Genomic DNA, 17,542 nt, shown 5'->3' on the forward strand with positions numbered 1-17,542 from the left:
TGAAATTCATCTCTCTTTGCGCGATTTAACGATAAAAATACAATTTTTCATATTGAAACTACTAGAAATTTTAACATAATCTATATCATAATATTATAAAGCTGAAGAGTTTGTTTGTTTGTTTGAACGCGCTAATCTCAAGAACTACTTGAAAAATTATTTCGGTGTTAGATAGCCTATTTATCGAGGAAGGCTATAAGACCTATAAGCCTATAGCCATTAATATAAATGTTACTGATCCTTGATACCACACTGTACAAAGTTGAATTAAATCTGCTTTAAAGTGGTCAAAATCGAGTATAAAAGAGTCGGTTATGTAACCATACAAACATACAGGTGAAGCTAATAAAAACGTGTTAAAAATACATCTTATCCTACTAATATTATAAACGCGAAAGTTTGTGAGGATATGTGTGTGTATTTGTTACTCTTTCACGCAAATACTACTGAACCGATTACAATGAAATTTAGCACACATATATAGAGGGTAACTTGGATTAACAAATACGATAGGTTTTATCCCGGAAATCCCACGGGAACGGGGACTATGCGGATTTTTCTTTGAAAATGCGGGCGAAGCCGCGGGCGGAAATCTAGTGGCGAATTACAAACTACGCAGTAGAACGAGTAATATAAATAAATTACACGCGAGGAAAATATACTCATTACAAAATATACTCAAAGCATCGTTAGGTTATATTTTCCTTTTATAAAGTTATAGAGCGGATTATATACAATATTCCATGACCTAGTTATTCTTTATTTTGCATCTTGTTAAGTTATTTTTATAACTTACTGCGAAATAAGTCTTGGCTAATTGTAAATGGTAGGTGTACTAAGTACTAATTACATGATTATAAATTTATAACTAACTAGAGGTCCGCCCCGTCTTCGCCTGTGGTACATATTTAGCAATAAAAGGTAGCCTATGTCCTTTCTCGGGTATCAAAATATCTCTATACCAAATTTCATGCAAATTGGTTCAGTAGTTTAGGCGTGATTGAGTAACAGACAGACAGACAGAGTTACTTTCGGATTTATAATATTAGTATGGATAAGCTAATACATATGTATAAATTATCCTGTGAAATTTCGATTAATGATATAATTTAGATATTTATTATATACACACAATCTATAGAACACATACATTTTCACCAAGGACATGGAATTAAAAGAATACACTAAATATTAATCGATTGAATGAAATCCATACTAATACATATTTATTATAAATCGTAGAGTACATACGAGCGTTTAAAAGAACTATCTGGAAGTAATTACTTTATTAATAATAAATAAAATAGGTAAATATTTCAGGACAATTTTCACACACGGCACGATCTGATCCCATACTAAGCTTTCGCTTGTGTTATGGAAACCAGATGGCTGATAAACATATAGATAATAAACACCCAGACACAGAGCAAACATCTATGTTCATCACACAAATATTTGCCCCGGGTGGGAATCGAACCCACGACCTCTGGCCTGGAAGGCAGGGCCACTACCAATCAAGCCAACCGGTCAGTCGATCAGTCGGTCAGCCGGTATTAAAAAAAATTAAACATATATTTTCTGTTAAGTTATGAGTATAGACTATAATAATTATAATTATATTACACAACGACTAAAATGGAAATGAAATCCTTTTGAGAGCAGACGATGGGAGGTGCCTATTAATTGTTAAGATAATATTTCGCATAATTATATGGCAAATACAGTTCATACTTTGAAAATATCCGTCGAATTTAGATCCGAAATTCCTTTAATATTTCATGGCACATTCCTAACGTTATTAGGTATCTTATATAATAATACAGTGAAGACGAAATGACAAAGGATACTAAATGATTATAAATAACTAAATTGTATTTAAAACAGTACTCATAATCACTATCACTTACATAGTATAAAACAAAGTCACTTCTCGCCGTCTGTCTGTCTCTATATTGTATGCTGAGATCTTTCAAACTACGCAACGAATTTTGATGCGGTTTCTTTTAATATAAAGCGTATTTTCATATTATAAAATATGAATAGAAACTATTTCAAATCAAAAGATCCATCTTGCAACCCCGTTCCGTCAAATGATTATTGACAATGATGAATACGGAACTCTATTATTTGTTGTTTTAAATATAGCTCGAAGTTGGATCGTAAATAAGTTGAAAAATGTCCAAGTTTTTATAAATGCGCACTTTTTGTCAGACGCTTAAATCGTAAGTAATATTTTACTGTTCGTACCAATGGTCTGGGAGTCGATGACACTAGGCAAAAACTCTTATACGGTCTCCTAACTTGAAGATCCATTATCATAAATTTACTTAATAATTTAGTAATTTAAATACTACGATAAATTAAACTGCATATTTAATTATAAATTATGCAGATGTTTCTCTAGTAGAACATTGCAATGCTATTTCTACTTCTATTGCTACAATATAAGTAGAAATCTGAATACTATCTCATTCACGCTGGAACAAATACGTGTACACATCTGATATTTCATTCATATTTAAAGAAAATGTGATACTGATAATCAATAAGGTAAAAAAATATATTGTTTACATCAACTACCAAGCATTTATAACTTTACCTTATGTTAAAATATAAGACTGGCCGGTTGGCTTGGTTGGTAGTGACCCTGCCTTCGAAGCGACTGGTCGTAGGTTCGAGTCCCATCCGGGGCAAATATTTGTGTGATGAACATAGATATTTGCTCTGTGTCTGGGTGTTAATTATCTATATAAGTATTTATTTAAAATTATATATATATGTATGTTTATCAGCCATCTGGTTTCCATAACACAAGCGACAGCTTAGTATGTGTATGCGCCGCCGCTAGTACGTAGCTTTACTGTTTTAGTAGTATACTCTTTGTGTTTTAGTAACGAAATAAACGTTATCAAGATCAGACGTGCGTTTTACTAAACCCAGTTTTACCAAGCAAAAGTGAACCTTATTGCCATAACATATGGTCCTTCGAGCCGGATATAATTAATGATAATTACATCGAGAAACCGGTTTCTACGGAAGGATTCTAATGAGTGACAAGTTACAGATTGTTGTTATTTACTTTACACGTTTATTCGTTACTCGTACAATATTGATAAAAGACTAAACATGAGTGGTGTCGAGCAGTTACTCGCCTTATTGGAGGATACGGCTTTATTATTACAAAAGGCGCAAACTAATTTAAAAAAGTGTCCAAAACAACGACTGACGAAGGGGTACGTGGAAGCCCGCTTACAAAGTATTGAGGAGTATTGGAACACTTTTAAAGAGGCTCACAATAGTTTAGTGAGAACAGTGCCTAAAGATAAGAAATGTGAAATATCATATTTTGTGAACGAAGATTTTTTTGTATTTGAAGATCTTTATTTATGCATCAAAGCCGATTTAAAAGATCTTTTAATAAACGCTAATAAGAGTCCCGCCTATGGAACAAGTTTGGAAGTTGCAAATAACGCGAACGAGCAGTTAAAGCTGCCTAAAATATTGCTACCGACGTTTTCGGGTTCATATGAAGATTGGCCCTCGTATAGAGATATGTTTCAGTCATTGGTGCATAATAACTCCGCGCTTGGGGATGTACAAAAATTATATTATTTAAAGAGTAGCTTAACTGGTGAAGCTGAAAATATATTAAAACATGTTCAAATAACACAAGCTAATTATGAGCAATCATGGAATTTATTAAATAAACGATTTGGAAATAAAAAAATGATGGTTAATTCAATATTAAAAAGATTATTTAATCAAAAGAAAATGAGCTCACAAAATTATAAATTAATAAAAAACTTACTGGACACTACCACAGAGTGCCTTAATAGTTTAAAAAACATAAACATAATCACAGACTCTTGGGATCCTTTAATTATATTTCTGGTTGTACAGAAATTGGACCCAGAGTCTCATAAGGATTGGGAAGAGTATGTCCAGACTGATACAGACAATTTACCAAGTTGGGAACAATTACAACAGTTTTTACAATTAAAATTTCGTACTTTGGAGTTATTAACGCCATCCACATCTAAAGAAAGGTCATTCCATATAGCGACGCCCGCAGTGCAATTTAAACCCTGTCCAAAATGTCAACTAGAACATGCTTTATGTCACTGTAAAGAATTTATATCACTTACACCACAACAAAAGAATGAGTTTGTTCGTTCCAATAATATTTGCTTTAATTGTTTGTGCAGTGGGCATATGGTGAGCAAATGTCGTTTGCGGGTTTCTTGTAAGGTATGTCAACGGCGTCATCATTCTTTGTTGCATCAGTCAATGGCCGTGGTCAAACCCAGCAACATAGAATCGCACTTTAATCAGGTGGAGGATGAGATAGACGAAGAACAGCAGGAGCAACACTTGGAGGAACAGGTTAACACTATCTCTTCTTTCGTAGCAACTAAACAAGGTTCTGCTCTGCTAGCTACCGCTCTTGTCCCTGTTACAGATGGCGCCGGGAGAGTAACTGTACTCCGCACGCTAATAGACCAAGGCTCACAAGCGAACTTTATAAGCGAACGAGCTGCTCAACTGCTTAAAGTTAAACGTAAACCATTGGCTATAGATGTAAGTATTACGGGAATAGGATCTACACAAACTAAGGTAAAACACACGGTGGGATTAGAGCTTTTATCAAGATATGACGACAATTTCCAACTGTTTATTGATGCATATGTCATTTCTACTACTCGTTTAACAAATGTGTTACCATCCAAACATTTGATAGACAGTGAAAATTCATGGTCACATCTTCAAGGTCTCGTATTAGCCGACCCTACATACAATATACCTGGACGGATTGATATGCTGCTGGGCGTAACCACATATGCACAAATAATCAAAGAACCTTTGATCAAGGGTCCTCCTGGTTCACCATGCGCCCAAGAAACAAGCTTGGGATGGATATTATTCGGTTCCGTGTTAGACAATACGGAAATTAAGTCTAATAATGAAATGCTAGTTATGCACCATCGTATAGACATGGATGAAATGTTGCAAAGGTTGTGGGAGCTGGATCCTGAAACAAACAAAAAATTAAGCATAGAAGAAGAAACATGTGAACGAACATATAAAGATACATATACAAGAACAGCGGAAGGAAGATATGTTGTAAAATTACCTGTAAGACATGAACCCCCACGAGCAACACAAGGCGATACCCGTGATATTTCAATTCTCAGATTTAAACAATTAGAATCCAAATTTGTCAAATCCCCGGATTTAAAGAGAGAGTATATAAATGTGATTAATGAATATATAAAGTTAAACCACATGGAAGAAGTTCCAGAAAGCGAAATTAATAACCCATCTATTTACTTACCGCATCATGCAGTTATTAGAGAAGCAAGTGATACCACCAAGGTTAGAGTAGTTTTCAACGCGTCTGCAACAGGCAAAAATAATATATCGCTCAATGATGACTTACTTGTTGGTCCACTGCTGCAAGAAGATATGAGGTCCTTGATTATGAGATGGCGACTTCGGAAAATTGCCTTTGTCGCAGACATAGAAAAAATGTATAGGCAAATATTAATCACAACAGAAGACGCTGATTATCAAAGAATTGTATGGAGGAATAGCATTGATGAGCCTATAAAGGATTATCGTTTATTGACAGTTACTTTCGGCACAGCATCGGCACCTTATCTTGCTGTAAAAACTCTTCACCAAATTGCTAACGATGAAGGAGGAGGCTATCCTGCGGCTGCTAATGTAATAAAAAATGATTTTTTTATGGATGATTTACTATCCGGTCAGGATACGGTAGAGGAGGCTACAAAAATAGCGAAACAAATTTCAAATATACTAAGAAGAGGAGGAATGAAATTACAGAAATGGTCATCAAATAATAAGGATTTTTTGAAAAACTTTTCTTCCGGTGAACTAAGCTCTCGCCTGAGTATAGATTTTAAGTTTGAAGGAACAGTAAAGACGTTAGGGCTATCGTGGAATGTGGTCGATGATACTTTACATTATTATGCTGACTTACCTGCGTCACCGGCAACCATAACCAAAAGAACCATACTCTCGGAAATTCAACGCTTGTTTGATCCTCTCGGTTGGTTAACTCCGGTACTCCTGCCTGCAAAAATAATTATTCAAAAATTGTGGTTGATGAGAATTTCTTGGGATGAAGAAGTAGTACCTGAAATAAAAGAAGATTGGTTAAAGATTAAAGAAAGTTTAAGAAATATAAAAGATATAAAAATAAATAGATGGTTATACAGTCATACTCAAAATATGTCTGATGTTACAGTGCATGGATTTTGTGATGCTTCTTCCAAGGCATATGGCGCAGTAGCTTACCTGAGAGTCAAAGTAGAAAATAATTCATATGTTACAGGCATCATAGCTGCGAAGAGTCGCGTTGCACCGGTGAAACCTGCATCCCTGCCCCGTTTAGAACTATGTGGTGCAGTTTTACTTGCCAAATTATTAAAACAAATAAGTGACGCTACACACATACCAACCGATCGGATATATGGTTGGACAGATTCAACCGTAGTTTTATCCTGGCTTCAGGGAGATCTTTCTCGATGGCAAACCTTTGTACGGAATCGGGTTGCAACTATCTTAGAAACTATAGGAAATAAATGGTACCACGTACCTTCTGTAGAAAATCCTGCCGATGTTGCTTCACGTGGAATGTTATTACCTGAACTTAAAAATTGTAAATTATGGTGGGAAGGTCCAAAATGGCTACGAGATGAACAGCTTTCTTTGAACAATTTAGTTTACGACACCAACCTAGAAAAAAGAAAAAAGATTATAGCAAATACAAAAATAGTAGATGAGGCACATTGGTCAAATAAATTTAAAAATTTTAATAACTTATATGAATTACTGAGAGCAATAGTCTATTGCACGCGGTTTCTAAATGTAAGGAAAATTAAAGAAGTTAAGGCTATAACTACAAATGAGCTACACGACAGTTTAAACAAATGTGTAAGATTAGACCAAAGGGAAACTTTTACAGAAGAAATAGAAGATTTAAAACAAAAGAAAGAAATAAAAGGCAACAGTTGTATTAAAAATCTTAATCCTTACCTGGACGCTGAAAATATTCTCAGGGTGGGCGGCAGACTCAGGCATGCCCATCTTGTAGAAACGGAGAAACATCCCATGATTTTAAGCAATAAGAGCTGTTTAACTACTTTAATAATAGCTGATGCACACAAAAAGACGCTACACGGTGGTACACAATTGACTATAAATTATATAAGAAGCCGTTTTTGGATTATTAAAATTAAATCACTTGTTTCATCATATATAAATAAATGTTTTGTATGTGCTAGACTTAAAGCAAAACCCAGATTACAAATTATGGGAGACTTACCTGAGGTGAGAGTGACTCCGTCACGGCCATTTTTACACTCCGGCGTAGATTTCGCTGGTCCACTGCAAATTTTAACTTCAAGGGGTAGAGGGTCCAAAACCAATAAGGCATACATCTGCATATTTGTATGTATGTCTACCAAAGCAGTTCATTTGGAATTAGTTGGGGATTTAAGCACTGATTCTTTCTTAGGCGCGTTAAAACGTTTTGTAGCTCGAAGGGGAAGATGTAGCCACATTTGGAGCGATCAAGGCACTAATTTTGTAGGTGCCAACAAGGAATTGTTGGAGCTGTTCCAACAAGCTAATTTACAAATACCAGGCCATCTACCGGGTACTTTAGCAGAAGATGGCATACAATGGCACTTCAATCCACCTTACAGTCCAAATTTTGGAGGCTTATGGGAAGCGGGGGTGAAATCCATCAAATATCACTTAAGAAGAATTTTAGATAAGCATCTGACTTTCGAAGAGATGACAACATTGCTGTGCCAGATAGAAGCATGCTTAAATTCCAGACCATTGTGTCCAATCGACAATACAGATACCGATAATTTGAATATTCTTACACCTGGTCACTTTCTCATCGGTGAAGCCCCAATCAATATACCCGAACCAGATTTGAGAGACATAAACCTTAACAGACTTTCACGATGGCAGTATGCACAAAGGTTACTACAAGACTTTTGGAAGAGATGGCAAACAGAATATTTGTCACGTCTACAGCAACGACCCAAATGGCTAAAACGACAAGATGAATTCAAAGTGGGAGATGTGGTCCTGGTCGTGGAAGAACATTTACCTCCTGGTAAATGGGCTTTGGGTCGTATTCTAGAAAAACATTCGGGAGCGGACGGGATATGTCGTGTGTATTCTTTAAAATGCCGTGGAAAAGTAATGAAGCGATCAATTTCCAAATTATGCCCATTACCTATAAATAATGACTTGGATCTTTAAATATTAGTTGCCATATTTATTTAAATTATGTAAAAAAAATGTTAAATTACATAATTAATCTAAATGTACAATGTTTAGATAATAACAGTGACTGATTATATTGATTTGTATAACTTCATTATAGAATAATTTTGTTTTTGTTTATTTGAAGAATGCATGTTTAAGTTAGATTCGATAGTATATTATGTAATGCAAAAAGTTTAACGCAAATGTTAATTAAGATAAAACCTACTTAGTTACCTATAGGTTTTGGTGGGCGGTATGTATGCGCCGCCGCTAGTACGTAGCTTTACTGTTTTAGTAGTATACTCTTTGTGTTTTAGTAACGAAATAAACGTTATCAAGATCAGACGTGCGTTTTACTAAACCCAGTTTTACCAAGCAAAAGTGAACCTTATTGCCTTAACAGTATGGGATCAGATTGTGCCGTGTAAGAAAATGCCCCTGAAATATTTATTTATTTTAATCCCTTTGTGTAATAAATAAAAGAAACCCTGAACATCAACCTCACACTTTTCAGGCTAAAATTCTGTAAATGCCCAACACCAGAATATCCCGTGGAGTTGCCACAGACCACCTGCCGATCTCCCGTAGACCAGCTCGGCTTCAGGTTTAAATGCTGCTGGTGTATACCATTGAAGCCAGCTACTATTATTATTGGTATAATTTTGTTGGTAAGTTTGTCAAATTTTTGAGGATTAGCCTTAGCCATTAAGTTAAATGCCGCGTAAATATGTGGCCACGTAAGTAATTCCTTGCGTAGTTTTTCTTGAAATAAATCTATTGCTGATCAGATTTCTGTAAAAATTCATAGAAAAGGAAGATATGGAGATTACGCTAGCATTTAAGATATGTGTATATTTAGTAAGATTTAAGCGGGAAAGCTGTCCTCATATCATTCGTGTCTCTTTAGTTTAATAGGAAGAAATCACAGAAATATAATATAGTTCTGTGGAAGAAATGCATGCAAGCATTTAGCATCCCTGCACAGATTATTTTGCATAAATTACTTATTAAATATCTGGGAATCAGTCCTAAAAAAATCGGAAATATCTTTAAAATATCGACTGTCCTTACAAACAAATAAGTGAAAAAGCACTTTTACTATTTATTTGTTCGTTTCAGATGTTTGCATTCGTACAATTAACAGCTGTAGACAAAACAATAGCAAATATATTTCCAAAGAAAGATGGTGATATATTCTACTATAGCAAATTAATATATCTATGCTTTGCCACTGGATTTTTATTTGCGTGTGGAATATTGCTTTTAGGTGTAAGTCTGGTAAGTGCTAAAAATATAAATAAGAGACAAAAACAAATACCAAACACATTGAAATATCTTAGTTCCTTCATCATTTCAAAGAGAGAAATATAAAAAAATATAATGAGTAGGTACCTATAAGACCTTGACAAAAAGACTTAAAAAAAACCATTAAATAAAATCAATAACTGAAACAGGTGCGACCAAGATACTTTTCCTCGCGACGAACCGATGTTTCTGATTATTGAATAAAATACAGGATCGGAAAGAATTGTATTAAATCTCTTTTTTTTATTCAATTAAGACAAATCCTGTGAATTATACTTAAACATATTTGGAGCAATCTAACAATATTAAAATATATAATAACCTTTGACGCAATTGGCCAAATAAGTTTTTCCTCAAAAATATCAGCCAATATCAACAACCATACATATTGAGGCTATATAAATTGGATATTTGCTCTCAATGATTAATTAATGTTTTAATGATTCTCTTCAAAACTGACACTAATTGGTACACTTCAGTATCTCTTGACCTTTCCGCGGTTGAGTATTCTTTTGAACTTCGATTTTCGATGGCTTAAGTTTGTTCGTGTGGTGAATTAAAATGTATTGTTTTGGTTTGATATGATTTATTTGTATAAAAATAAATCGGTAAATATAGGTATGAGTACTAGCTTCTGCCCACGACTTGGTACGTGCATTCCCACTTTTCCCCGTTCCCGCAAGAATTTCGGGAAATCCTTTCTTAGCGGATGCCTACGTCCTAACATCTACCTGCATACCAAATTTCAGCCCGATACGTCCAGTGGTTTGGGCTGTGCGTTGATAGATCACTATATCAGTCACCTTTGAGTTTTATATGTATAGATATAGATAAAGGTGTGTATATAACTTTTGTGTTTGTAATTGTTGTAAAAATTCAATTAGTAGAGGCTAGTGGTCGATATTTAAATGTTATGATTGATAATACATTACTATAATTTGTGCATTTTGTTTTATTCTCATAGATTAGGAAATCCGGTAATTTTTGTAAAAGAAGTTATCATAAGTACCATGGACTAATAGAATATATTTAGATTCTATTCTATTCTATTCTATTCTATTCTTTAGATTCTATTAGTCCATGATAAGTACCTAATTGAAATAATATTGAGTAGTTTCAAATTAAACATAATAATGTATGGCCTTTTCCACAAAATTTCTAAATGGCGTATCGAGGTTAAAGTTTTCAACGCAGAATAACACAATATGGCACGTGTCGACATTCGTGATTATTGTCTAATGTATTACGTATCCAAATTATAGGAAAATTTAACACACGCAGTGTGATTAGCACACATTATTATTAAGGAGAGAATTTAATTACGAGATATATCTTGAATTTGATATTTTCGGTTTTATTGCATTCAAATGATTTATAAATATAAATTTATAGAAAAATTCGATCACGATGCGGGACTTGAACCCGCATCCTTTCACGCCAATCCGGGGCGGACGCTTGACCAACTCAGCCACTCGTGACCCGCCAGAGCGATCGAATTTATTCTATTCTTTCGGTTTTATGTGTCTTAAGATATATTTTATCATGTCGGTTAAGATATATCTTCATTTTTTGCAGTCAAACTACAAGCTAGTGCACATATTTATATGGTACGCGTTCCTATACAACATTATTCACGCGGTGTTGACCGCTACTGCATTTGCGATGCACACGATGCGGGCAGGCAACGCCACGGGCAAGCATGTGTTAAGATTCGCGATGGGTATGGGTTGGAATTGCTGTAAGTATACATAAAGACATCAGTTACATTTTTTCATATTAAAAACATGATTGATAAACAGTATTATTGAAGAATCGTCTTATTTCCTACTCTTTTATAATTAACTTTTAATTGTATTCATATCTACTTCAAGGTATGATTTTTCACTTACTATGTTCCCTTGTAGTCCTTTTCCTATTGATAATTATCATTCATCTCAAATAATGATAATTATTTCTAAGGCTTCAGCTTCCTACTCCTAATCTTAAGCGCGTCGCACACGGTGAAGATACTACATATAATATTTTATCTTAAGATACGGTAATATTTTATATTATAGTATATTATTTTATATCATAGACCCGAAATTTTGTGGGTCATTTGTAACAGGATGGCGGTTCTACAGGGGTCTTAACTCTTAGTACGCAATGACAAAAAGAAAAATGATGGTCAGAACGCTGATACCGGATACCTTAAGATACTGTAATAGAAAATATTACAGTATCTTAAGATAAAATATTATAGTATCTTCACCGTGTGTGACGCGCTTTATGAATCCCAAACACTATTCGTATCTACTTAATAAAAATTAGAGTGAGATTAGGAATAGACGAACCTCCTAATTTAACTTTAGTATACCTACATATTTACATAATAAACAACATCTCTCTACTTATATTTCAGTCTCATATCAGAGTTTAAAATAAATTCATTTTCCTTTTGCAGTGGTGTTCTACTTCCTAATGATAGTGAACAGCTACAAGATGCTAATATGGCCGCTTTAAACGTGTTTAAATGCGTAAATATACAGAAATAAATACATCCGAAGTTTGTCTTTACATTTTAAAGTAGTTTGGGGACTAACACACATCTATTCGGGTATATTTTTATTTTTAACTGCGAAATAAAAAAGTTTAAAGTGATGATTCACTTTAGTGATCAATAAAGTTTTCATCTATACTAGCTGAAGAGTTTGTTTGTTTGAACGCGCTAATCTCAGGAGCTACAGATCCGAATTGAAAAATTATTTCGGTGTTAGATAGCCCATTTATTGAGGAAGGCCACTGGGATCGGGAGTTGCCATTTGAAAAAAAGAAGAAGAAGAAGAGGAAGGCTATAGGCTATATATCAGCACTCTAAAACAAATAGGAGCGGAGCAATGCGGGTAAAACCGCGAGGCACAGCTAGTTTAACATAAACTTTGTAAACTAGTAACTACATAATATATACTATGCATAGTTATGCAAATATTCTACCGTTGGTAATTTATGGCAAATACTTACATTCGACGCTGTATTATCTCAAGTTACATCTATATAACATAGCTTCACTCTTCAAAATGAATAATTTCACACAGATTAATATAAATATAGACAGCATAATATAATACAAGGACTGGAATAAATATCGATAGGCTGGACATCGAACCCAAATTAATATCTCAAGTAGTGGCCATTAACGGAGTCAACGGTTAAGGGCCAGGGGACAACAGTGATGGATGTGATCAGTCCCTCGTTTACAAGGTTTATAGCACCGTACATCGGGGGACTGACGGGGAAACTTCGTTTGGAGCTAGCAAGATTGTGTGGGCGTGGATGTGGTAATTAATGTTTATTTTATTTAGGTAGTAGTTTAGATATTTGTGTTTTGTTATAGAATGAAACATATAGTTAATATGTATGAGCGTGGGAACATGTTTAAATTGTAGGCCAGTATTATCTTATATATAAAATTCTCGTGTCACAATGTTAGTCTGCATACTCCTCCGAAACGATTTTCTGTGCATATCGGGTAAGTCTGAGAATCGGCCAACATCTGTTTTTCATATGTACCACGGGCGAAGCCGGGGCGGACCGCTAGTAATTTATAAGATTACTAATTATTAATAATAATTTATTTATTATTAATTATTATTAATAATTTATTATCTTCAAAATGAGTATCATCTTACTTTGGTAGATTCTGAAGTGTTTATTTATAAACCTATTCAATATTAATTCTATAAAATTGTACAGCCCGCTGGTAGGTACCTACATGATGAAGTTTTTAAAAATATATTATATATTTTTCCATGAACTAGCTGCTAGCGCACGCGGTTTCATTCTTATGGTTATCTCTAAACCAGATTTATTTATTTATTTGATACACCAATAATGACTCAATTACAATTCACATATGTACATTAATATTATTTCATAGTTTGAATTTTGTTTGATTGAATAACAAATACCACACAGACATTCTTATTTTTCCTGTTTAATAATAAAGACTACCGCATCCATATTTCCCACTTACAAAGACGAGGCACGCCCGTCGGCAAGCATATATCGCATTAGATGTTCGCAGAGTTAACGCAATTAATTATACGACCTCCCTACCTCGCCGAATTCTTGACAATTTTACCGCTAATTCTAAATTTAGTAACACTGAGGAACCCTGTTTATTATGAATATTGCATTCGTATGATAAAGAGGAAATTAATATTTCAACGATACTGTGTATGTTTAGACTTGAGCAAAAAAAGAACAGAATTAAAAGCTGTATTTGTCGAAAAAAACGAAAGTAGAGCTTATTATGAGATTCATTATTTTTGCATCTTTTTATTGAAGTATTCATTTAAAACAAGTGGAACTACTGAAGTGGTTGTAAGTTAATAATTTAAAAAAATTCTATAGATCTATAAAAAAAGTTTTGTGTCTTTTTTTATGTATAGGTCGGCAAACGAGCTTGCGCGTCATCGTATACAGAAAGCTGAGATGATTGGCGCCGCCCATGAACAACCACAGACTGGAGTACTGTGGTTGCGTTGCCGGCCTTTGAGGGAGGAGTACCTATGCTCTCTTCTTAAAGTATTCTAAGTCATAGACCTTAGGATATGCCGAATTTGGAAGGTCGTTCCACAGTGGAGTAGTGCGCGGTAGGAAGTTACTACTAAAACGCACGGTGGAAGAACGCCAAGTATCGTATCAATATATAGTATCAAGTATCAAGATGATGTGGGTGAAATTTGAGCTTGTGGCGTGTGGTTCGGTGATGAAATTCGGCGGCTGGTATTGTACCGAACAGCTCAAAACAGCTCTTTTTCGAAACAAAAACAAATCCTAATTCGTAACAACGAAATGCAATAATAACTTGAATTATTCAATAAAGGCTTAGGGCGAGTTCGGATTTGTCGCAAACTTTTGGGTGAAATTATGAAAAAAACTTCGTGTTTTTATTGTAATTTAGGCAAATTGTTACATACAAATTTCGGAAAAGAGATAGCGCAATGTATAGAAAGAAAGAAAGAAAGAAAATAAATTTATTGCAAAAAACACAGCCAACAACATAACAAAATTTAACTTAAGATTAGCAAACGGATACAGCCTCAGCAAAATGCTGCACAAAAACAGCGCTGATTTTCAGGCTGCACCGGCGGTTGAGGTCCGTCTTAATATTAAAAAAAATAAATTAAGCGTATCTACTTAAAATAAATACATAATGAAGTATATTAATATTAATAATAAATAAATATAATAAATATATGCATATATAATTTATGTTAGGGCAGAATATATTATATGTCATAAATATATATATATATATATATATATATATATACATATACAATAATACATATACATCGCAGGAAAGTCAAAAAAGTACATTGAATACCGTTCTCATAGGCCATAGGTATATCATCACCCCAAGATCAATAGAAAGGAAGCTATTGGGTTACGGCGCGCCAGTCTTCGATTTGCTTTTGTAACAGGATGTCTTTTAATTTTCTTTTGAATGTCAAGAAGGATATATCCTGTTTCAATTTTAGAGGTGGCGGTAAGTCATTCCAGATTTTGGACGCGGCGTACTTAAAGCTACCTTTAAAGCCTGAGGTGTTATGCTTCGGTATCACCAACTGACTGGAATTCTTACTACGCGTATTGAGAGCGTGATAGTCGTCTATCCACGTAAGTTTAGCGTAGAGGTATGCTGGTCGTCTTGCTTTTATCAGTCGAAACGCGAGTGCCGCTAGATGCAGTGTCCTTCTTTCTTTCATCTTAACAATTTTTTTGTCGTTTAGATACGGTGTGATGTGTGCTCGCCGGGGTATTTTGAAACAGAAACGAGCGCATGCATTTTGTACTCGTTGAATGGCTCGTTCTGTTTTCCCGTAAAGGCGTGGACCGTACACAACGTCACAGTTATTGAAGAGTGAAAGAATTAAGGACTCGGTAAGTAAAATTCGCACTTCTTCTGACAGATGCTCCCTGAAGCCATACAGAACCTTAAGCCTATAAAAAGCATTTCTAATCAATCCATCAACATGTTCCTGATACCTTAGTTGGGAATCTAATAAAATACCTAAATTCCTCGATACATCTGCCCTACCCACTGCATTATTGTCAAGGACGATATGGATATTATTCATAAGTATTTGTTGGCATTGTTGCTTAGTTCCGAGTACCATGTATTTTGATTTAGCGGGATTCAAGACTAAGGAATTCTTCTTCGCCCAGGAGGAAATAAGTTGCAGATCTTGATTTACCTGATCTATAGTTGGTTGAACATTTTTAGGATCCACATCGTAATATATTTGTGTATCGTCAGCGTAGAGGTGCACCCTGCCATATTTAACTTCTTCAACAAGATCTATTGTGTAAATAATAAATAAGAGAGGACTTAGTATCGAACCCTGCGGACATCCGCGGTTTACCTCCTTTATTTCCGACTGTTTTATTTGGCCCTGCGAATCAATACTGACGTATTGTTTTCGGTTAGATAGATAAGAAGTAAACCAGTTGCACGCTTCTTCGTTTACACCATAGTGCATAAGTTTCGCAATCAACAGGTCGACATCTATACAGTCAAAGGCACGAGTGAAGTCGAGTAATATTAAGAAGCTGCCCCTTCCCTTATCACTATTTGACAGTATGTCGTCGGTAACATGAGCCAAGGCCGTTGCAGTCCCATGCCCTCGCCGAAAGCCAGATTGAACCTCGGGAAGAATACATTCATCCTCCATAAACTTGGTAAGTTGCCTACAGACTACCCTTTCTAATACCTTCGACAGAACGGGGAGTATACTGATAGCTCGAAGATCACTGTAGTCACTTACCGTAGGCTTTTTAGGCAGTGGTTTAATTTTTGCTAGTTTCCAGGTGTCTGGAAACTTCTGTTCTACGAGTGAGGCGTTTACAATTGAAGCGATTATAGGTAATGTTACCGGTAGTGTCATTTTAATCATAGCAGATGTTATTGCGTCATGTCCTGCAGCATTTGTATCAATATCTAAAATAATTTTATTTACTTGTTCCGCTGTGCAAGGCTGAATTCTAAAGGTGGCATCACTATGTCGAGAGTGTTTAAAATGATTGATATAGTCAAAGTCTTTTCCGTTTTGACTTGGGATCCGCGTAAAGAAGTCTACAATTTTATCTGGGTCGCTCACATGATTCGGCAGCAGGTAAGAATTTGAATCGCCTTTCACCGCAATCTGTTTTAGATATTTCCACAAAAATTTCGGTTTTTTATAATTTCCGTTGATGCATTGAGAAAAAAATGCTGACTTTTCTCGATCTATCGCAGTATTTACCGTATTTCTCAAATCTTTGTAGTATCTGTAGTGTATTCCTAATTTAGTGCGACGCGCTTTTGCCAGAGCCTCATTACGGAGATTTATCATGGCTTTAACTGTCTCTGTAATCCAGGGTCTAGGCGATACGTTAGCTATTATTTTCTTAAGAGGCGCGTACTTATTAAATAGCGTAACAATGAGACTGTTGAAGTTGTTCACCATTTCGTCGACATTTGTTGCGTATTGGACGGTGTTCCACGGAAGAGTTCTTAGGTCTTTGTCAAACTCTTCCTGGTTAATTCTGTTCAACAGCCTTGCATATCTGTACTGGGGTTGAGGTTTTAATTTTTTTATTGAAAACTCAGTTATAACCAGTGCATGATCACTTAGCGAAGGGTTGTGAATGACATTTAAACTTCTACATAACTCCGGGGCATCAGTTATCACTAGATCGAGAAGCGTCTCTGATGTACTCGTAACTCGCGTAGCTTCCTTCACCAGTTGATGTAGGCTCTGCTGTGCGAGCACTGCGAGCAGCTCCGTGGCCTTGCCGTTATCCGGCTTCAACAGATCAACATTGAAATCGGTAAGTACAAAAGTATGCCTACAGTGCCCAAACGTACTTATGGACTCGCTGAGCGCATCAATAGCCATCC

General features: G+C 35.2%; 1 protein-coding gene across 1 annotated transcript; it reads left to right on the plus strand.

Annotated features, from left to right (window-relative positions):
• Positions 1–2,836: 2,836 nt before the first annotated feature.
• LOC149477832 (uncharacterized) lies at positions 2,837–12,176 on the plus strand. The gene is made up of 6 exons (XM_089709628.1): positions 2,837–7,207; positions 7,541–8,216; positions 8,825–8,978; positions 9,430–9,588; positions 11,191–11,353; positions 12,059–12,176. Exons 1-6 carry the CDS (start codon positions 3,127–3,129, stop codon positions 12,115–12,117), a joined length of 5,292 nt encoding a protein of 1,763 aa, XP_089565754.1. The 5' UTR covers positions 2,837–3,126; the 3' UTR covers positions 12,118–12,176.
• Positions 12,177–17,542: the final 5,366 nt, after the last annotated feature.

Source organism: Colias philodice, chromosome 23 (assembly GCF_061535455.1).
Source record: "Colias philodice isolate Cphi_HAF_F1 chromosome 23, ilColPhil1 Martin Lab GWU primary, whole genome shotgun sequence".
NCBI lineage: Eukaryota > Metazoa > Arthropoda > Insecta > Lepidoptera > Pieridae > Colias > Colias philodice.